The sequence below is a fragment of the Nansenia antarctica genome (genome assembly GCF_963989245.1).
Source record: "Nansenia antarctica genome assembly, chromosome: 1".
In the NCBI taxonomy this organism is placed as follows: Eukaryota; Metazoa; Chordata; class Actinopteri; order Argentiniformes; family Microstomatidae; genus Nansenia; species Nansenia antarctica.
Window position 1 is genome coordinate 67922704 of NC_137674.1, and position 22801 is coordinate 67945504.

The 22801-nt window shown below is 44.1% G+C and overlaps 1 protein-coding gene across 1 annotated transcript; it reads right to left on the bottom strand.

The window, feature by feature from the left end:
* Positions 1-8909: 8909 nt before the first annotated feature.
* Positions 8910-21097, bottom strand: slc35f6 (solute carrier family 35 member F6). The gene is made up of 6 exons (XM_080533350.1): positions 20940-21097; positions 17320-17392; positions 16508-16679; positions 13418-13633; positions 11756-11866; positions 8910-10815 (listed from the first exon to the last, which is right to left on the bottom strand). Exons 1-6 carry the CDS (start codon positions 21014-21016, stop codon positions 10313-10315), a joined length of 1152 nt encoding a protein of 383 aa, XP_080389476.1. The 5' UTR covers positions 21017-21097; the 3' UTR covers positions 8910-10312.
* Between the last annotated feature and the right edge of the window lie 1704 nt (positions 21098-22801).

The following is a 22801-nucleotide window of genomic DNA, read 5'->3' on the forward strand; positions in this document are numbered from 1 at the left end:
CGAGTATGTGAGCTTCATGAGGAATTTCTATACTATAAACCTTAGAATTGCTATTGAACATTATTACTTATTTACAAATTTAGAAATATAGCCCCAACCACCTGATTTGTGGGCGGGGGGTGGGGGTTCACTCAAAATGAGATGAAATATAAATGTAACTAAAGTAAAAAAAATAAAAAATAAAAAATAAACGCTTACAAACGCTTTTACGTTTACAGAATGAATCTTGACATTTGCAGTGCTAAAATAATATAGACTACAAAATAACATAATTTATTATTATCCACAATAATCGTTCTATTTTATTTTCATTCTCCACCGCAAACGCTAATCCATTAATTGTACTCATGTCAAGCTCTCCTATAAAATGTTTGCTGTTATAAAATGACAGAAGTGTTATGGTAGGCCTATATTTAAAAGAACACCAGCCATCTTATGCTATATATTTATAACATAATATGTTTCCAATAATCGACAATCCATTTTTGATTATTTATCATATTTAAGCCTAAATTATACCCAATTGAGCTCTTAATTAATTCACCTATTCATAAAGGTCAATTTCAATGCCTTCGCTTAAATGACAAGACGTGAATTAATGTATGTGAGGTACATATCAATGGAGTTATAGTATTGTAAACCTGATCCATCTTGCTGACAAGATTTCATTTCGAATCATCCGACCGTTTTTTCGTAATCTTCATCTTTCGCTAATAAGTCCAGCTAGCCTGCTTCCTCCCCAGGGCCACTGTGCATTTTCACTTACCAGGATCACCCCTCAGGGATAGCAGGTCCCGAAACATCCAGTTGAAAAAAACCTTCCCAATAATAGTTTTTCCACACTGTCCCAGGAGCGCCGTATACTCAATACGCCATGCATATGTTTAATATAAAGCGCATTTAAAAGAATATGTCAGACTAAAGGTTAACGAATGATAGATAGCCTAGGGAAACTCAAGCTATACGATGCAACATTTATTTAGGATACATACATCAGGTTATATTGAGATGTCATGTCAATATAAAGGTTAACATACTATGCAATGGCTTATGAATATCAATTCCATTCTAAATAACTGAATACGTTCATGCAATGCAATGATCAGGATCATTAATGATTCTAATAGTAATAATTATTAGTGCTATTGAATAGAATGCAATTATTCACAAATAGGCCTAATTATTGTTAGAACTCATTCAAGCTTCTCTATTTTAATGATATGAATATTCTGTGAGCATACGTGAGTCTGAATCTGCAGGTCTAATCATGAAGATGGTTATTTTAACAAATACACGTGGTGAGGTGAATACACGTTTTTCTCAACACATCTGGTCTGAGATACAGTTCCTTATTTGGGGTCTTTGGCCTCTCAATTCAACTTTAACAAAATGCTGTCATCTAGTGGTGTTTTCAGAAAATAACATGGCATTTGAAAGTAGCCTATTTAAATATTACGGTATGTTGAGCGTATTGAAATATAATAGAATATGAAAGACTGTAGAGTTAGGAGATAAAAACAAAACAAAGATGACCTCTGGCCATCATTGCGTTCCCAAGAACGTCTCCATTCGGGTAGTTTGGGCTATGTTTAGTGTGTGTAGTGTGTTTAGTGTGTGTAGTGTGTTTAGTGTGTAGTGTGATTAGTGTGTTTAGTGTGTTTAGTGTGTTTAATGTGTGTAGTGTGTGTAGTGTGTTTAGTGTCTGTAGTGTGTGTAGTGTGTTTAGTGTGTGTAATGTGTGTAGTGTGTTTAGTGTGTAGTGTGTATAGTGTGTTTAGTGTGTGTAGTGTGTTTAGTGTGTGTAGTGAGTTTAGTGTGTGTAGTGTGTGTAGTGTGTTTAGTGTGTGTAGTGTGTGTAGTGTGTGTAGTGTGTGTAGTGTGTTTAGTGTGTGTAGTGAGTTTAGTGTGTGTAGTGTGTGTAGTGAGTTTAGTGTGTGTAGTGTGTGTAGTGTGTTTAGTGTGTGTAGTGTGTTTAGTGTGTGTAGTGTGTTTAGTGTGTGTAGTGTGTTTAGTGTGTGTAGTGTGTTTAGTGTGTGTAGTGTGTGTCATGTGTTTAGTGTGTATAGTGTGTTTAGTGTGTGTAGTGTGTTTAGTGTGTTTAGTGTGTGTAGTGTGTAGTGTCTGTAGTGTGTGTAGTGTGTAGTGTCTGTAGTGTGTGTAGTGTGTGTAGTGTGTGTCATGTGTTCAGTGTGTGTAGTGTGTGTAGTGTGTTTAGTGTGTGTAGTGTGTTTAGTGTGTGTAGTGTGTGTAGTGTGTTTAGTGTGTAGTGTGTGTATTGTGTTTAGTGTGTTTAATGTGTTTAGTGTGTGTAGTGTGTGTAGTGTGTTTAGTGTGTGTAGTGTGTGTAGTGTGTTTAGTGTCTGTAGTGTGTGTAGTGTGTTTAGTGTGTGTAATGTGTGTAGTGTGTTTAGTGTGTAGTGTGTGTAGTGTGTGTCGTGTGTTTAGTGTGTGTAGTGTGTGTAGTGTGTTAAGTGTGTGTAGTGTGTTTAGTGTGTGTAGTGTGTGTAGTGTGTGTATTGTGTTTAGTGTGTTTAGTGTGTGTAGTGTGTTTAGTGTGTGTAGTGTGTTTAGTGTGTGTAGTGTGTTTAGTGTGTGTAGTGTGTTTAGTGTGTGTAGTGTGTTTAATGTGTTTAGTGTGTGTAGTGTGTGTATTGTGTTTAGTGTGTGTAGTGTGTTTAGTGTGTGTAGTGTGTTTAGTGTGTGTAGTGTGTTTAGTGTGTGTAGTGTGTTTAGTGTGTGTAGTGTGTGTAGTGTGTGTATTGTGTTTAGTGTGTGTAGTGTGTTTAGTGTGTGTAGTGTGTGTAGTGTGTTTAGTGTGTGTAGTGTGTTTAGTGTGTGTAGTGTGTGTCATGTGTTTAGTGTGTGTAGTGTGTGTAGTGTGTTTAGTGTAGTGTGTAGTGTGTGTATATTGTGTGTAGTGTGTTTAGTGTGTGTAGTGTGTGTAGTGTGTGTATTGTGTTTAGTGTGTTTAGTGTGTGTAGTGTGTGTAGTGTGTTTAGTGTGTGTAGTGTGTTTAGTGTGTGTAGTGTGTATATTGTGTGTAGTGTGTTTAGTGTGTGTAGTGTGTTTAGTGTGTGTAGTGTGTTTAGTGTGAGATAGCTTCAGGGGATCTGGGTCTGTCTCCCCCACCGCCAATACAGAGCCCAGAGGAGTCATCCGAGATCCGAGTCGGCAGCTGTAAGCATATTTTCGATTAAACACGTAGGCCTAGAAGCTTGAAAATTGATCCTAATTTACGGCAGGTGGGACTCATTCGTTTCTTACCCCCCCCCAATCAGGAAACTATTTGTGGTCCCTTGTTGGACAAGTTCAGCTGTGGTGGATCCAGCTGTCCACTGTACCAGTCCTCTGGAGAACTGAGCTGACTTTGAATAAATATTTCCTTTTGATTAAATTTCTTCTTGGATAGCAGGGTGGAAGGTCAGCTATATTTATTTTGTATGCCCTGTCCTGTAACATTTCACATTAGGCTTACAGATAGGCTTTTCAAAAGAACAAATTGAGAAGGAATCCCCATTCTTTAGAAATATAGGCGAAGTGAGATGTGCATAATAAACTACAAATAAATGAATCTGATACAATGGGCGGTTGTGACGATCCACACTGGTACCACCAGTGGGCGCCAATTATCTGTTGTCTTGTTGACCCTCTCTCTTGGTTCCTGATGGGCACAGGTGAAGGTGATCATCCTGATTGTCCCAGGAACTTTAAGAGGGGGTCAAATTGATGGACTCGATCTCTTCCTTGTCGACCAGCAGCCATTTTTGGGTTGTTGTTACTATTTACGTTATCATTATTTCAATTCAATATTATATACTTTAATAAATCTCCTATTATTGTTATCCATGTGTCGTCTCCCTTTTTGTCACCTTGTCCTGAGCCAGGCAAGCGTAACAAATTGGGTGCTCGTCCGGGAGTGAATTTGGTGAGAGCAATATTCTCTCCCTTTTCATAGTTGATATTCGGGATTGGATTGTTGGATTTGTCCAACTCTATATTGGGAGACCCGCATGGTTATTGTTTATAGTTATTGGGTTTTTGTTGGATTGGATGTAATGTATTGTTTAGTATATTTGGTACGTTGGTTTGGGTGCTGGTGACGAGGGGGAGCTGGCCGTCCGACTGTGCTGACAAGGACGTAACTCTTGGTATTCATAGCTTTCATGTGACGTCACAGCATAGTGGAAACGCCCACCTGACGGGCAAAAGGCACTTTTTGCGGGCAAAACCCACGGGCAAAACCCACTTTTTGCGGGTTAATAACTTTGATTTCCCGTGGGTAGGGAAAATAATTCCAACGTGTCCGGAAAGAGGAGAAGCCAGGGAATCGAAAAGTTTTTGAATGGAGTCGATCCTCCACTCCTATCACCGTGGACACAGGAGCGAATTCCGGGTAGAAATATCCCCTCGACCCGCTGTCAGCGGGAGTTCCGTCCAGCAGCGGTAGAACTCCCGAACGCCCGGTTGATCGAGTTTCGTATTAAAAGTATATCTTCTCGGGGTGTCAGCGAGGTGGTTAAGGGCTCAAAATGACCGTATACTGATGGTGAATTTAGCAATAATAGTCTTGTATTTGTACCACCTCCATAACCGGTGTTATTCACGGAGAAAGCCGGTCAAGGACGCACCTTTTGCGGGTTAATAACTTTGATTCTCCGGGGGTTAGGAAAATAATTCCAACGTGTCCGGATAGAGGAGAAGACATGGAATCCAAACGTTTTTGAATGGAGTCGATCCTCCACTCCTATCACCGTCGTGTATCTTGATAGTTCTTCGAAGATGGGTGAGAGGTGGTCTAAATAGTAGGCAGCTGGTAAATCGCCATGTTGAGCGATGTTGCTATGATACTTTTTGCCCGTCAGGTTGGTGGTTGCTAGGGAAGAAACCACGTGACTGAAAGCTATGAATTGGCTGTGATCTTCGGCTGGAGTTTGGTGAGTGCTGTGTTCTATGCAAAGCAGAGAAGGATAGGTAGGGCGGGTGGTTTAGATACCATCAGAGCTATACGTGAACCCCCGTGCTAGGAGTAGAAGCGCTTAACGCTTGTTTATTGTTTTCGTTTGTTATTTTTGGTGTGTTGAACGCGGGGGCGCCACCAGGCATTTGCTTGGTGGAAGAGTTGCATGTGAACGCACTGAAGACTAGCTGAGTGGTTAGTCAGTCATTACTGAGTTAGATGCGGGGCAGCTCTTACGAAGTATGTTAGTTACTTTTCTGTTTTGTATGTGTGCACAGTTACTCGCTTTAAATGGGCTGAAGATTATGGCTGATATGGGAGTAGTTTATAGGAGGAGTTTGTAATAGGAGGGGAGATTCCCGTTTGTTAGGGTTGGTTAATATTGGTTATTTGATTATATTGAGTTATGGATGTTTTTGAGGAGTTTGTGGCAGCTCCGTCGGTCGATGGATTGTTACAGTTAACGAAGGAACAACTGTGGAAGGTTGTGGAACATTATGAGGTTAAGCTTGAGGTGGTGAAAGGCCGAGCAAAGAAACAGGACGTAGTGGAGGCTTTACAGAATACATTAATTCAAAGGGGCATACTAAAGGGTAAAATGTCTGTCCCTAAAATATCCGTTGGGGTTGCATCTGGGTCCACTGAGTTAACATTTGATCAACAGAAAGAATTGTTAGCATTACAGATGGAATTTCAGATGCAAGAGCGTGAATTTCAGACGCGAGAGCAGACGCGAGAGCGTGAGTTTCAGGCACAAGAGCGTGCGAGGGACAGGGAATTGGAGTTGGATAAATTGGCTCATGAACGGGAGCGCCTTAGGTTGATTACTGAGGGAAAGTTATCTGACGGTGGAGGTGGCGATTCGAGTAATTCTAAGAGGGATAATATGTCTGTCATGGTTAGACTGTTGCCAAAGTTTAATGAAAAAGATCCTGATGTATTCTTTTCACTGTTTGAGAGTGTTGCCGACGATAGGGACTGGTCTACTTCAGACCGCACCGCATTACTACAGAGTGTGCTTATTGGCCGAGCTCAGGAAGCTTATATTGCTCTTAATGGTAGAGAGAGGAAAGATTATGATACAGTTAAGGCCGCTATCCTTAGGGCTTATGAACTTGTTCCTGAAGCTTACAGACAGCGGTTTAGAAAATGGAAGAAACATGACAAACAAACTCATGTTGAGGTTGTAAGAGAACTAACCAGCCATTTCAATCGTTGGTGCGTGGCGGTAGAGGTGAATACTCTGGAGGATCTGTCAAATTTGATTATTTTGGAACAGTTTAAAACCATTGTCCCTGATCGCATTGCCACTTATGTAAATGAACACAAGGTAAAAACAGCAGATCAAGCCGCGGTGTTGGCAGATGAATTTGTACTGACTAATAAGAGTCAGTTTGGTGAACATCATTTTCGTAGCGAGGGGAGCCGTAGACATAATCCGAACGTGACTGACCTATTGGTAAATCGTACACAATTCCCTAACGAAGGTCCTGGTTATTCTGTCCCCTTTTCAAGGTCGGAGCATGGCAGTCAGAGTAGAGTAGATCCTAACTCGACATGCAATTATTGCCTTGAGAAGGGTCACTGGAAACAGGAGTGTCCTGTCCTAAAAGGAAAGAAAACCTACAGTGGGAAGGGGGGCTCTGTTAGACCGTTGGCACTTGCAGTGCATGCTTGTGGGGCAGCAGTAAGAGTGTCTGGGGTTGCCGAGAGGTCTCCCTTTAAACCAGGGGTGATGGCATCCTCAGTATCCAGCCCACCTGCGGCTACTGAGTTGGCGGGGGCACTACAGGGCTCTGCTTCCATACAGATTAGCGAGGAGGATCCTGATTTTGGCCCGTTTATTACTACAGGTTTCGTTTCTCTGGTGGGAAGCCCACAGAAAGTGCCTGTCCAGATACTTCGTGATACAGGGGCTTCAGAATCTTTTATATTGGAATCGGTTTTGACATTCTCTCAGGAGTCAAGTGTGGGGACCAGCGTTTTGATTAGAGGGATGGGGATGCAGACTTTGTCTGTCCCCTTGCATGAAATTGAGCTTTGCTCTGATCTGGTCCAGGGGGTAGTGACCATTGGTGTTCGACCCTCTCTGCCTGTGGTGGGTGTGGCAGTCATCTTAGGAAATAACCTGGCTGGAGGAAGAGTGTGGAGTGATGTGCCCCCACCTCTGGTAGTTAGTTCTGGGTTTACACGGCCAACAGGACCCGACCGTAGTGTGAAGGAGTTTCCTGAGGTTTTTACTGCCTGCGCCATGACTCGTGCTATGAGTTGCATGGACCCTAAAATTGATGATGGTAAAGAGTCTGATAAGTTCACTCCTGACAATTCTGTTTTTCAGTTTCCTGATCTGCCGCCGTCTTTGTCTCGGAGTGAGTTGATTTTAGCCCAACAGGAGGATCCTGAGCTGAAGCTGCTGCTCAGTGGGATTCAGCCTAAGGATGAGCTGGAGAGCTCTGAAAGTGGTTGTTTTCTCTTGGAGGATGTGTTGGTTCGTCAATGGCTTCCTCAAAATGATTGTTCTGTGAGTGACCCAGTTTTCCAAGCAAAATTTACTGGTCCCTACTCTGTTGTACGACAGGTGTCCGAACGGAATTATTTGATCGATACTCCTAACCGTAGAAAGTCTACACAACTTTGTCACCTGAGCTTATCAAAATGTTATTATTCTCGTTCACCTAGGTCCGGAGTAGATACGGTCTTGGAGGTGAAGCCGGTTGTGTTGACCACAGTGAACGAGGGGTCTCCATCTCCATCCACTCCTGTGGTGGCAGCAGGGTGGGAGGAGGATGTGAGTGGGCCTGGAGTTTGGTTATGGTTTGGTTATGGTTTGGTTATGGTTTGGTGACTGTTTGGGTTCTGTTTGGCACTGGTTTGGGCTCTGCAGCACTTTGATGTTATGTGGGAGGGGGGTCCCATCCAGTGGTCGTTTGTTAAGATCATAACCCCCTGACCTTTTTGCATTCTTTGCAGAGTCCGAGCCAGCGCCTTACCAGGTGAATCAATGCTGCCGGTCTAAAATTCTTGTCCTTAATCTCTCTTTCTCTTGCTCCTCCCTCCTTAAATAGAGCTTTTCCAGGTACCAGGAATTGCTGGAGGGTGGGCAGGTTGTAGGGGAGGTTGGGATTTGACGTTTAGGCTGTGTGGCAGAGATCACCGTTTTTTGTTGCCATAAACTATTGTTATTATTTGTATTATTTGTAATCTGGGAAACAAATTAGCAGAGACCTTTTTAGTAGGCCTCTGTTTTAAGGGGGGGGATGTGACGATCCACACTGGTACCACCAGTGGGCGCCAATTATCTGTTGTCTTGTTGACCCTCTCTCTTGGTTCCTGATGGGCACAGGTGAAGGTGATCATCCTGATTGTCCCAGGAACTTTAAGAGGGGGTCAAATTGATGGACTCGATCTCTTCCTTGTCGACCAGCAGCCATTTTTGGGTTGTTGTTACTATTTACGTTATCATTATTTCAATTCAATATTATATACTTTAATAAATCTCCTATTATTGTTATCCATGTGTCGTCTCCCTTTTTGTCACCTTGTCCTGAGCCAGGCAAGCGTAACAGCGGTCATAACAGACCTGACCACACATCCAGATGATACAACCTGCTCTATCTGAGGTCCCTTGGGTTGACATTGAGGATATGTTGGGTTTAACCTTTGACCTCCATTGAGGCCTTTAGAGAGGCAGTTACGCTGGTAGCCGGCAGGCAGGAATTCCAGCTGGAGTCCTGGTGGCTGACAGAAGACAGGTGACAGTGGACACCTGCACTAAAATGAATGTTTGGTTAGGCACTACTGTATCCTTCGTAGCTCTTTTTAACAATAACACCATCTTGCAGTTATAATCCCAATTTAATGTATAAAAATGATAGTGATATATGGCACAGGCAAGTAAAAAAACAACAACAACAACAACAAAAAGCATTGAATCGAGAAAGACTGATTGATTAAAAAACATTTTTAATGAAAATCCCTTTTTTAGCCAAGTTCATTTCATCTAGTTGTTTACATGGCACTACTTGTTACAAGCATGTTTACATCCTACTCAAATTGGTGCAATAGAGGTAATAAATATACCCCAAATATCTTTTAGTCTCTACTCAGAGATAATTTCCCTTTTATTGAGATCTAGCTACGCAGCTTCATGTAGCTATTCTCTCTTAGGTTTAGGGGTAGCAAGAACAATATTTCTACCCATTTCTCTGGGCTCACATATAGAACCTCTTAATTCTTTCATGTTTTTACAGCATTTAATAACCTGACAGTCCATGAAAAGCAACCAGAACATTCACTTGTTTGACAATACACAGATGTTATATGACAAGGAACATTTAATTGATCATGCAGGAATTATTGGAATCAAAGACCCCCAAAACACACTTAAGGTAGTGCATTGGCATTGAGATGTATACGATTAACACATTGTCAGTCATTTTGCAACAAACAACCATTAACATTTCAGCAAAATGTACATAACATAAAAGTCTTTTTTTTTTTTACTAAAAGACCAATGGATGACTCAGTGTTTCTGTCCCTCACTAGTTGACACGTTGGCAGTGTCGTCATGGAAACCACTATCTAAAAGGCATGAAAGAAACCGCTCACTGTAACATTAACATCACAGTTGATGGTACGTTACTACTACCTATGATTTTTTAGGTTCCCTGAAAGCTTTGTATCTAATATTCCTTGGCAGCCACAGCCTTAAAAAAAGTCTAAAAAGAGTTATTGTAAAATCAAAGTGTACTTATTTTGCGTATGAATGAACCAAATTCCTTAGATGAACTTTGCTGGTGCAAAGTGGGCCTGGTTCGTCAAAAGAAATAAAGCACTACCGGTACTTTGGCTTTCTGGAAACTGACCCCAGAACTAATGGCAGGGTTGTTGAAGGGATGGGGCAGCCAGAGGGCTGTTTCACTGGCCAAAAACTAGATTCTTAATGAATTTATCCCAAAAGTAAGGTGCTACTGGAATGAAGTATTCTTTTTTAAAATCCTTAATAAAACACAGTACACCCTTCTAGAGTATAACTATAAATCTGTGGCTACAGTACAGAATCCTCTCGATTAAAAAAATGTAATGTTACACTTCTGAGTTGTATAAAATTCATGTTGTACCTCACAGACCCACAGAACAAAGCTGTTCACTGTTCACGGACGTATCAACATGAAATATCACAAAAAGTGAACAACAAGGTTTTTCTTGACGGAGATCATGTAAAGTAATCAGAAAATTGTGTCACCTCCATGACACACACACACACACACACACACACACACACACACACACACACACACATCAACCTATGTATTCAGCATGGTGCAGTGAGGAGCACGGTTGTCAGGTCACTCGTTAGCTTTCAGGTTGGCTTTCATCCCGAGTCTGCACGTTCCCGTCCCCCAGCAGCCTCTCCCTCTCTGCAGGGTTGGCCCCCTCCTCCTCCACCTCCACCATGCTGGCGCAGCAGGGCAGCCTGGCCAGTAGGGGGCGATGCAGCCCGTTGTACAGCGCCGCGCCCACCAGCAGGATGATGAAACCCAGCACCTGCAGCCCGTGGAACGTCTCCCACTGCAGCGCCAGGCTGGCCGCCCAGATGACCAGCGTACGCAGGCTGTCCAGGACCATGCGCGTGGTGGCGCTGATCTCCTTGGTGACACTGATGCCGGCGAAGTTGAAGAAGGCGATGCTGACCGTGTTGCCCAGTAGGGCCAGCATGATGAGGGGGTTGTTGCCGATCTGGCAGAATGCGTCCAGCGCGTCCTCCAGGACCCCCCGGGGGTTGTTGCTGAAGCCGTGGGCGGGGATGAAGAACATGGGGATGAGGAGGAGGGAGAGGATGGTGAACCCAAAGAACCCTGGAGAGGAGGAGGAGGAAGAATAAGGAGGAGGAGGGTGGAAGGAATTAAGACCAGTTGAATACAAAGGATTAAAAAAGGGTAGGCCACGTTATGTTTATTTACAACGTGGACAAATGAAATAGGTGGTAAAAGAGGTCACTGTGTAAGCTTCACACGAGAAAGGCTTTATAAGCATTTAAGCTTAACTCTCAAAACCATAAACACACCGCTGCCACGTACACAGATATACGTCATCCAGTTCAAACACACAAACAGTAAGTAAGTAGGACGCCTCTAGTGTTGTTATGTGGAGGAATGTTTGCAGTACCTCAGAATCAGAATTGCTTTTATTACATCAATGTACGGATACAAGGAGTACAATTCTTGGGTTCAGGTTCAATTAGGCATTGCAGTAGAAATACAAAATCAATAATAGAATAAGCAGGATATAAACAACAATCAATAAAGAATAAGCAGGATATAGACAACAATCAACTAGGTGTGCAGGTCGCAGTGCGATGTGACACACTCTCATACAGTGTGCAATATGGTGCAAAGGTGGAGTAGTCTATAGTTCAGATAGGTAGTGACCAAGTAATCAGGTAGTCATAATGTATTTTATACAATGGATAGATCCGGTCCATTGTCTCTCTTGGTCAGTTTGCGTTCCAGCCGTGCCGATATGCATGATATACGCACGGCTAAATGGAATGTTGACACATCTTTTCATATTACTCCACGTTTGTATATATTACCGTGGAGAATCGAATGTTGTCGTGCGACAAAATCGCACGCTGTGTGCATTGGCCTTTAGTACCATTAAAATAAATAAATTGAAAGTTTGTCTCGTTTTTCTTTTCTGAAATATTGATAGATAAATGTGGTAACCGTTGTATAAAAGCGTTATGGAACGAGAAGCCGTGATATATCGTGGATATCGGCACAGCTATATTGTTACCTTCAGTGCCTACTGCCCGTAGAGGATGAACGTCATGCGCGTAGACAAACTTCTCCTCTAGAACCATCTGCACAGCCGCGATGACCTGAGCCAAGATGATCAGAAGGTCACCTGGGGGGGGTCAAAGGACATGGAAAGAGCTTTTGTAGTTTGGAATTGTGCATTTTTACAGACATTTTTTTTCCTGTCTTTGACAAATGTCACAATATTAGCTTCTATCATTTGTGACACAGTCTGGTCCGCATGTCGGCAACCAAAAAAACAAACAAAACTGAACTACATTTCAACGTCGTTGAGAATCACAACACAAACTCGCTAGTCAAGCCAAAATACTGCAACAACGCAATGGATTGGGTGAGTAATCCCCACTGCTACCTAGTTAACTATAACACTACTTTACATTGTTAGCAGGCTCACAAAACAAGCTGTGTTAGTTGACTAGCGATGTGTCGTCGAATTTCAACAATGCGGAAATGTATTTGCATTTTTCGAAAGAAAAGTCCAATCATCACATTAGTTAGGGAATATTAGCAAGATTGTCTGACCATCTGTGAAAAAGCAACAAAAACTGGGAAAGGAAGGTTATGCACCAGTCCCTTCCACAGACCCCATTGCACCGGACTATCTCCTAAAGTTTGTTAGCTGCAACTGTATGGGGGACTGTAGCACACTCTGGTGCAGCTGTAAAAAGCAAGGAGTCAGGTGTATCTCAGCTTGTGGCAATTGTCATGGCAACTCTTGCCAGAACATCAACCAGCCAGATGAAAAGAGGGATGAGGAAGATGCTCAGGTGGTGGATGAGTAGGGTGAACTTCAAAACAGAACAAATCAAGGATTTTATGGTGTAAATTATTTTTTGGGAAGATGGTAACAAAATTGTCCTAATATTCTATAACTACACTGTTATATACAGTCTGTTCTTATAAGTATTGTGGTTCATGTGCGTACATTGTATTCCTAAACAAAATCAGTATACTGCATTTGAGCCTTTTTTCCACGGTTAGCCATGAGAGTTTCTTGTGCATCTCCAGAATAGTTGTGTGTATTGTGCAACAGAGTGCAAGTCTAGATGCTTTGTTCTGTGCTATCTGCAGTGTACATAGGTATTTTTGTAGTTAATCACTCCAATGTTGTATTATTTTGTGAAATATTTTCGAATAAGTTTAATTCAAACTGAATGATTGGAATAATTTATTATCCCTACTGTAGATGACACCCTGAAAGCCTAAGGGCGACATAAGTCTATGACTGTAACATTTTGTGGTCATGTGTACATTTTTACTCAAAAATAGTGGTTGTAATAGATTAAGCACCTCAATAAACCCCTAGTTTGTCATCTCACAAACTAATATTGAAACATTTGCATTTTTCATGTTTTTTTGCCCAGACCCACTGGGTACCCCAACTTTGATTGGTTCTCCTGGATTTCCCAGCGGATTTGAGTTTGCATCTTTTGAGAGGTGTTACTAGACACCTATATGAACACATTGGTGAAAAAAGCTATTGGTAAGAAATGTTTTCACAGATGGTCAGACAATCTTTCTAATATTCCCTAACTACATCAGATCCCAACATGAGGACCTAAGCAGTAGAATGCGTCACACTTGTTCAAAGTCTACTCTTGACTAAGAGCTCCACTCCTCATCCTCTCCTCTCCCTTACCTGTGATGATATCACTGAGTTGGTGTTGGTCGTTCTTGTGTCCGGTGAGGAAGTCGGCCATCCCCACCACGATCAGGCCTACGATGGTGATCAGGATGCCAGTCCACTGGCTGGCCACCAGGCGGCGCCCTAGGAAGGCCACAGACAGCAGGCCTGTGAAGATGATCACCGCCCCGCGCAACATCTGGAAACTGGACGCGCTCGTCATGTTCAGGGCTGCAGAGGGAGGGGGGGGGGGGGGGGTCACAGAGGGGAGGAGATCACAGAGGGAGGGAGGTCACAGAGCGGAGGTCACAGAGGGGAGGTCAGAGGGGAGGATGTCACAGAGGGAGGGGGGTCACAGAGAGGAGGAGGTCATAGAGGGGAGGAGGTCACAGAGGAGAGGTCAGAGGGGAGGAGGTCACAGAGGGAGGGGGGTCACAGAGGGGAGGTCACAGAGGGAGGGGGGTTACAGAGAGGAGGAGGTCACAGAGGGAGGGGGGTTACAGATGGGAGGAGGTCACAGAGGGGAGGAGGTCACAGAGGGAGGAGGTCACAGAGGAGAGGTCACAGAGGGGAGGTCACAGAGGGAGGGGGGTCACAGAGGGGAGGTCACAGAGGGAGGGGGGTTACAGAGAGGAGGAGGTCACAGAGGGGAGGAGGTCATAGAGGGGAGGAGGTCACAGAGGGGAGGAGGTCACAGAGGGAGGGGGTCACAGAGAGGAGGAGGTCACAGAGGGAGGGGGGTTACAGATGGGAGGAGGTCACAGAGAGGAGGAGGTCACAGAGGGAGGGGGGTTACAGAGAGGAGGAGGTCACAGAGGGAGGGGGGTTACAGAGAGGGGAGGTCACAGAGGGGACGGGGTCACAGAGGGGTCACAGAGAGGGGGGTCACGTGGGGGTCAGAAAGAGTACAACAGTGGATAAACGTTGAAAGATAGACCAGATTGATAATGACTAGACAATCAATTACCCTTTGCACTACTGCTGTTTGCACATACTACCTTTGCACATACCATATTTTTGCACATCTTTTTTGATATAGCCTCAAATGTATCTACCTTAACTGCACATAGCTACCTTAACTGTACATATCTACCTTAACTGTACATACTGTACTAAGCGTACATATTAAGACAGAATCCTTCAACATTATTTGTCTGAAAAGTCACTTTGTTACACTGTAATACACTGTTGCATTTTGTCATGGTAACGGAATGCTTAAGTGGATTTAAGCATATAGTAAAGTGACCTTTTAAAAATGTAATGCAGACAAAGTTCTCATAGGGGGATTCCGTCATAATACATATTGGTTTGGCCTCTGCATTTTTTCGACTAACTGATAAATTAGCTTCTTTATCACTTTTCTTACAGTAACTGCACCAACTGTAAACTCACTGGTTAGTTAACAGACTGGCTTGCATTACAGTTTAGCTACAAGTAAGCTAACACTAAGCTAACACATTAGGTGAACTATAAACACAGCCCGATATGTGTGTATTTTATTACTTAATATCTACTGGTATCTTCATTTGAGCCGTGACTTGCCGCGAGTGTTTGCTGTTAGAGTAGTAACTTCAGGAGTGGATTTCTCCAAATCAGTGTTCAATAATATTCACACTCAGTTGAGACAGACATTTTGCAAGGTTAGAACGCTGAGACCTATTTTCAGTTTCCGTCTGAACTCAAAATATGTTTGGAGGTCTAAGTCACAAAACGAAGAAAACTAAGTCACACGAGAGGGTATGTTTGTCATGATAAGTGATGATATTGATTTCTACAATTCAGAAAACATGTTTGTTATAGAATAATATTATTGTTAATGGTGTTGCACATGTTTCTAACTCAATACATTACTGTATATAACCAATGTTTGTGTGTACTGTAGCTTGTGCTCCATGAGACTAGTTGACTAAGCTCGGTCAGCCCTAGTTCGGTGACGTGTCTCTAAGGTGTTTTGGAAATATTTCCAGAATAAATGGGGCTCTACAGAGACAACCCTAAACTGTCTGGGCTAAACAGGTACAGCCAAGGGCAGGGCCAAACCAGGAAAGAAATGCTAAAAAGGAACACCCCCCCCCCTTTTTTAAACAGATTTGTACTCCACCACCTCACAGCTGCTCCGTTCCCTCCTTCCTCTTTCCCCAGGGTGATGGACAGATGTGAGGTGGTGCAGCTAAATGTGGAAGTGGAGGCTGATATACACTTTTTTGTGACTCCCCTACCCCCCCTAGACTCACCTACCCCCCCTAGACTCCCCTAACCTCCCCTAGACTCACCTACCCCCCCTAGACTCCCCTCCCCTACCCCCCCTAGACTCCCCTACCCCCCCTAGACTCCCCTAACCTCCCCTAACCTCCCCTAGACTCCCCTACCCCCCCTAACCTCCCCTAGACTCCCCCCTAGACTCCCCTAACCTCCCCTAGACTCCCCTACCCCCCCTAGACTCCCCTAACCTCCCCTAACCTCCCCTAGACTCCCCCCTAGACTCCCCTACCCCCCCTAGACTCCCCTACCCCCCCTAGACTCCCCTACCCCCCCTAGACTCCCCTACCCCCCCTAGACTCCCCTACCCCCCCTAGACTCCCCTACACACCCTAGACTCCCCTACCCCCCCTAACCCCCCCAGACTTCCCTACACCCCCTAGACTCCCCTACCCCCCCTAGACTTCCCTACCCCCCCTAGACTCCCCTACCCCCCCTAGACTCCCCTACCCCCCCTAGACTCCCCTACCCCCCCCTAGACTCCCCTACCCCCCCTAGACTCCCCTAACCCCCCTAGACTTCCCTACCCCCCCTAGACTCCCCTACCCCCCCTAGACTCCCCTACCCCCCCTAGACTCCCCTACCCCCCCTAGACTCCCCTACCCCCCCTAGACTCCCCTACCCCCCTAGACTCCCCTACCCCCCCTAGACTCCCCTACCCCCCCTAGACTCCCCTACCCCCCTAGACTCCCCTACCCCCCTAGACTCCCCTACCCCTGCTACCCCCCCTAGACGTGGATGAGTAAGATCTGGGAGTCGTAATGTTCATTTTAAGGGTAAAAAACACTGGAAACCCACTGCTGCCAAGAAGGAGATAAATATCCAGGATGTTGACATGTCACATACCCACATACATGATGGAGGTAGCGGTCATGTCACAAAGGGCAGGGGGAAGGAAGAGGAGGGGGTTGAAGCTCTGGCCTGTGTTCATCTTGGGTTCTGGCCTCCGTCTATCATGACAAATTAGGAGGTGGAAGACCACCAGGCAACTGAGTTCCCCTAGGAACATCCCTACAGCCTAGAGAGAGAGAGAGAGAGAGAGAGAGAGAGAGAGAGAGAGAGAGAGAGAGAGAGAGAGAGAGAGAGAGAGAGAGAGAGAGAGAGAGAGAATCAAACGTTGTATGAGGTCAGCAACACATCACAAGCATTTTGCACAACCTGATACTTGAATCTGAACTTCCGTAATGTTGTTTACACTAAGAATTTGTTGTAGTTGTTTACACTAAGAATGTTGATATGCTGATTCGTATTCTGCTGCTACCACTTATTCTATTACTGACGCTCTGACACTACTGAATATAGGCCTGCAGCCATTGTTGATTGTTGTTTATATCCTGCTTATTCTATTATTGATTTTGATTTTGTATTTCTACTGCAATGCCAATGCCTATTTCAATCTGTACCCAATAATTTTACTCCTTGTATCCGTACATCGATGTAATAAAAGCAATTCTGATTCTGATTCTGATTCAATACTAGTTGTGTTTCCATAAAAGTTAAGCAAATTTCGAAAATGCGAATCAGGAAATGCGAATCAAGCTGGGTGTTTCCATAAAAGTTAAGCGAATTTCGAAATGCGAATCATGAAATGTGGAGCATTTCCATTAACTTGGTTGGAGCGAATAAGCTAGACTATGTAAAAGGTAAGAAGACCATACCTGTACAAACGGGTGGGAGAATGTATGTTCCTTGCTGTCATTGCAACCCTTGGCAGAAAACATATCAGCCCATCTATGAGAGAAGAACAGAAGGTTTATAGTTTGTTACATGACCCAGAACTTTCTGTGTATGACCTCTATGGGATTCTTTCCCCATATAGGCTACAGATTACGCATTGTCGTGTAGACTAAATCAATACTTTGAAAAAATGCTGATTTTCCAATGGAACTAAAAATCAATGTAGGCACTTGAACCCAGTGTCACGAGTTACTGTACCGTGACAGAGGGGTTAATGACCTACTAACTCCTGAAGCCTCAGTAAACCAATTGACTTTTATATTCAGATAATCAAGAGGACGCATGACTGGCATGTGAGTCGTTGCTGATCAATCGCTCAGACTGTGGAATGTGCTCACAAAGTGATGTTTTTTTGTTTCCTAACACATTGTCAGAGGTTTGAGCCTCTGAACTATACGATTCAGTGGATTTCATCATTCATTTTCTGAGGCCATCTTTACTTTACTCTGAAATCAACACAAAGGGACTGCAAGAAGGACTTCTGCACGTTTATCTTAATGTAACTTAATTCAAGTCGTGACCTTTATCCTCGGTGAAGCGCAGTGAAGGGTTTGGTTTCAGTTCACTTGCTTGGTAAGAAGCACACTTAGAGACTGAGTGAAACCTTACCCCTCCAGTTGTTACACCTGTCTCATTCTATTACAGCGCATAAAATGGTAAATGGACTGACTTTTATAGCACCTTCTTCCAAAGCGCTTTACAACGGCCTCTCATTCACCCGTTCACACACACATTCACACACCAATGGCGGCAAGCTACCATGCAAGGCGCCAGCCCGCTCATTGGGAGCAATTTGGGGTTCAATGTCTTGCCCAAGGATACCTCGACATGTGGCCAGCCGGGGTTCGAACCGCCGATCTGCCGACCTTGTGATCATTAGAGGCCGGCTATAACTCCTGCGCCACAGCCGCCCCCTAATAAGTGAGGAGCAATTGCCGGAGCACATCTTAACGTCCTATATATGTGCGTGGATCAAGGACTTCCTGACCAACCGCCCCCAGAGGGTGCGGGTGGGCCCCCACACCTCCACAGCCCTCAGCCTCAGCACTGGGTCACCCCAGGGCTGCGTGCTAAGCCCCATCCTCTACAACCTCTACACCCACGACTTCACCCCCATCCACCCCAGCAACTACATCGTAAAGTTTGCAGACGACACCACCGTGGTGGGATGTATCTCGGGGGGGGACGAGGCGGCGTACAGGGATGAGGTAGAGCAATTGAGCAAGCTGTGCAAGGTAAACAACCTGCTGCTAAACAAGTCAAAGACCCAGGAACTCATCGTAGACTACAGGAGGAAAAAGTCCGAGATCCTGCCCCTGCTCATCGACGGAGAGAGCGTAGAGATGGTCTCAAACCTCCGTTTCCTGGGACACATCATACGGGATGACCTGGCCTGGAAGGACAACACTAAAGGCACCATCAAGAGGGCACAACAGCGGCTATACACCCTGAGATGCCTCAAGAAACAACACAGCAAGCAGGAGATGCTGGTGGCCTTCTACCACGGCGCAGTGGAGAGCATCCTCACCTTCGGCATCTCCAACTGGTACCACAGCTGCACGGCAGCGGAGAGAAACGATCTACAGAGAGTCGTGAGAACAGCACAGGGGATCACCGGCGCCACCCTCCCCTCTCTGAAGGAGCTGTACGAAACACGCTGTCTCAGGAGGGCCTCCAAGATCTCCAAGGACCCGACCCACCCTGGGCACGAACACTTTGTCAAGCTGCCCTCGAACAGGAGGTACAGGACCCCGGCCGCTAGGACAAACAGACTGAAGGACAGCTTCTACCACAGGGCCGTCAAGGCCCTGAACACAGAAAAGGCCTAAGTTCTGGGCCCAGGACAAGTCCGGACGGATTGTAATGGCAGCTAGTGCTGAGGCACAAACATGTACATTTTCAAGCCTGCAAACTGTGACACTTTAAAAAAATGTGAAAAAATACTTTCTTGTGCAATATGACAACCCTAGTTGACTATCTGTGCAGTATAGTACAGTGGATTGTGTACATAGCCTCTATTGATGTAAACCAGCTCCTTATCTTCTTGTGATTTTATGCATCTATGCTTTTTCCAAAATGTGTTTCTTTTTCCTTTCTTAAACACCAGGGGAGCCTCCCCTCCTAAATTTCGTTGTTTGGTACCTGTACTGTAACAATGACAAATAAAGTCTATCTATCTTCAAGTGTAGTCTACTCTATTGTACAGCTAGCTTCCCACTGACACGCAACGCACAAAGGAGCAGCGAACAGCAGAAGCCCACACATTAGCAGAAGCAGGGCTACAGTAGTCGTCTAGTGGTCTCAATCACGTCACGCTGTTCTTGATGCAGTAAAGAGAAGTTGCACCGAGAACCCAGAACAAAGGAAACGTCTGCTCCTTTTGTCACACGAAGCAAAGTATTTGCCGAGTTAGCATAGTCTCTGCTTAGTGGCATGACAAGACGTGACCTGATCAGTGACTCATGAGGCACATGAAACGTTTTCCTCTGATACAACAACTTTCTATGGCAGTTTCACCACCAAACCACAGCAGCATCGGCACGATGGTCCAACTGCATCTCAGCTGTGTGAAGTTGTGTGATTCCAACTACATAACTATACGTAATAACTGACCTGCTGCAACTGTGGTTCAGAGATAGGAAATGTTAGGATATTTATAGCATAGCATAGAGTACAGCACAGTGTTTTATTTGTATAGTATAGTATAGTGGATAGTGTATATAGCCTTTATTTATGTAAACCAGCTCTTTTCCCTTCTTGTTTTTAGTATTTTTTTCCTAGCACCAGGGGAGCCACCCCTCCCAAATGTCGTTGTATGGTACCTGTACTATATCAATGACAATAAAGACCATTCATTCATTCATTCATTCAACTGTGATATCAATTCACAATTGTCATAAAATGACGGTGGCCTCTTTCATGGTCGAACAGAAATAATTCCTTTCCTATTAGCCTATGCAAAGTTAAGACTGCAACTTTCATGGTCAGAGATAAAGGATGATGTCTACTTAGACCATTGAGACCATGTTGCCTTGCTCATCACCAGTCAAATGTGAAGATTGAGACAGTTATTGAGGTTTATAGTTACATGAAAAAAAACTGTTTTGATTAATTAGATTATTGAGTATTATTGTTTATGTTATCTCCTTGTCATAGCATAGCATAGCATAGAGTACAGCACAGTGTTTTATTTGTATATTATAGTATAGTGGATAGTGTATATAGCCTTTATTTATGTAAACCAGCTCTTTTCCCTTCTTGTTTTTAGTAGGCTATTTTTTTTTCCTAGCACCAGGGGAGCCCCCCCTCCCAAATTTCGTTGTATGGAACCTGTACTATATCAATGACAATAAAGACCATTCGTTCATTCATTCATTCATTCATTCATATGTAGTATGTTATTCTGAACTATGATGTGCGAATTATTCACATATGGACCTGATTTAAGTGTGTTATCCCAAAACGTGGTTTTCATATCCACACTGACCTGAATAACAACAACATGACATTCAACAACAACACGGGTGAAAGGTTGACTTACTTTGCCGATAATGTGTTGATGGAGCCGGTTGTGAGCATAAGGCCGGCAAGGAACAATTGGTACTTTGTCCAGGCCATGCTGGATACGTGTGAGGATGTTAAACTGCACAATCTCACAACCTTTGTCAGAAGTGATCCGAGATGTTCTCTCCGGCTGGTGTTGTGGTTGAAGGCTCACAGCCTTCCTACAGGATGAATCACATGACTCTCGATGTCAGCTGACGCCCGTCATGCAATGATGGATGTGTTCGTAAATACGCTCTGGATGCCTGATCAGCACTCATGGAATGCCTCTTGTCCAATCAAATTAATTGTTCCATTTATGACGTTGAACACAGTGTGCGCTCCGGTGCTCTCAGAGCTGATTTACGAACGCACCCGATGATTCATTCATTATGAAGTAACACTCGTTTGTCAGACAAGCGTCCGTCTACCTATTTGCTAGTGTAACAGAATTAGAAATATATGTATATGTATGAGTATGTATGAGTATATATATATATATGTGTATGAGTTTCGCTGTGTTTGAGCAGCCCTAGCCTGTTAGTTGTTGTGGAGCCCCTTTGGAGTTGTGGTGTACTGCAGGTCTGCGTGTGTTTTGTCCCTGTGGTGTTGCCGTACCCAGTAGTAGCGCTAGACTTGACTGCTACTACTTAAAGAAGTGTCCTACGTGCACTGTGTAAAATGCTCCTTGTATTTTATTATTTGTGTGGAGAACCCTGTCATTTAAAGTGTAAAATAATTGCAGACACCAGGAAGACAAGTTATGTTTTGTATGTCTCCACCCAGAATCACACTGCTGAGGAGAGGATAAAGTGATTAAAAGAAGTTGTTGCCTGTCCAACCTTCAACTGATTGATCATCGTTACACTAGCTTGAAAAAACAGGTAGGATAGGTAGAAACAGGTAAAAAAAAAAAACAGCAGGTAGGACCATCATGCAGAGACTTCGTAGACTATAATGGCTGTCAATACTAGTAATGTGATGTTCGGGAGCCCTGTCTGTCTCTATCATTGTCAACTCAAGTCAGGTTCAACTCCTTTTCCAAAGCCCCAGCATGCACGCGGGGGTCAAGTGTTACAATGTGTCTCCTGTTGCGACACAAAAAGAGATGTAACTATATATCATAATAAACCCCTCAAAAAAAGTTTGGAAACGTTATTTCAGTCGATTCTTCCTCCCTTTTAATAATACCAATTGGTATTAGATTGTATAGCGTTGGAAAGCCTGATTGGTCACCTTTACAATGAGGTACAACTTGTAAGGATCATACATTCGTGGAATGAGTAACACAGCTAAACGTGTGGGTAGCGGCCCAAAAGAATGTGCCAAAATCCCCTGCAATATTCTTCTGTTGATATTCACTCTCGTTTTGAGCTTCAAGTGCTGGCAGGTGTGTGTCAGTCACAGGTGTGTGACTGGCACCTGAATGGATGGACTGGAAGAGCTGTACAACACACGCTGTCTCAGGAAGGCCTCCAAGATCTCCAGGGACCCAACCCACCCTGGGTACGAACACTTTACCCGGCTGCCCTCGAAAAGGCGGTTCAGGACCATGGCCGCAAGGACAAACAGACTGAAGAACAGCTTCTACCCCAGGGCCATCCAGGCCCTGAACACAGCAAAGACCTAGGTTCTGGGCCCTGGACAGTCTGGACAGATTGATGGCAGCTGCTGGACTGAAAAATTCAGGTGTAGTGCTGAGGCACAAATATGTACATTTCAAGCCTGCAAACTGCGACACTTTAAATAAATGTGCAATAACACTATGTGCAATATGACAACCCTAGTCGTCTATCTGTACAGTATAGTATAGTGGATAGTGTACATAGCCTTTATTTATGTAAACCAGCTCCTTCCCTT

Bases quoted from the DNA above. Each gene is read 5' to 3' on its own strand.
- slc35f6 (XM_080533350.1), bottom strand. From the start codon at position 21,016: ATGGCCTGGACAAAGTACCAATTGTTCCTTGCCGGCCTTATGCTCACA. The intron at 11,867-13,417 runs GTAAGGGAGAGG...GACCCCCCCCAG, and splicing joins ACTCAGTGATATCATCACAG to GTGACCTTCTGATCATCTTG. The intron at 10,816-11,755 runs GTAACAATATAG...CCTCCTCTCCAG, and splicing joins ACGGGCAGTAGGCACTGAAG to GGTTCTTTGGGTTCACCATC.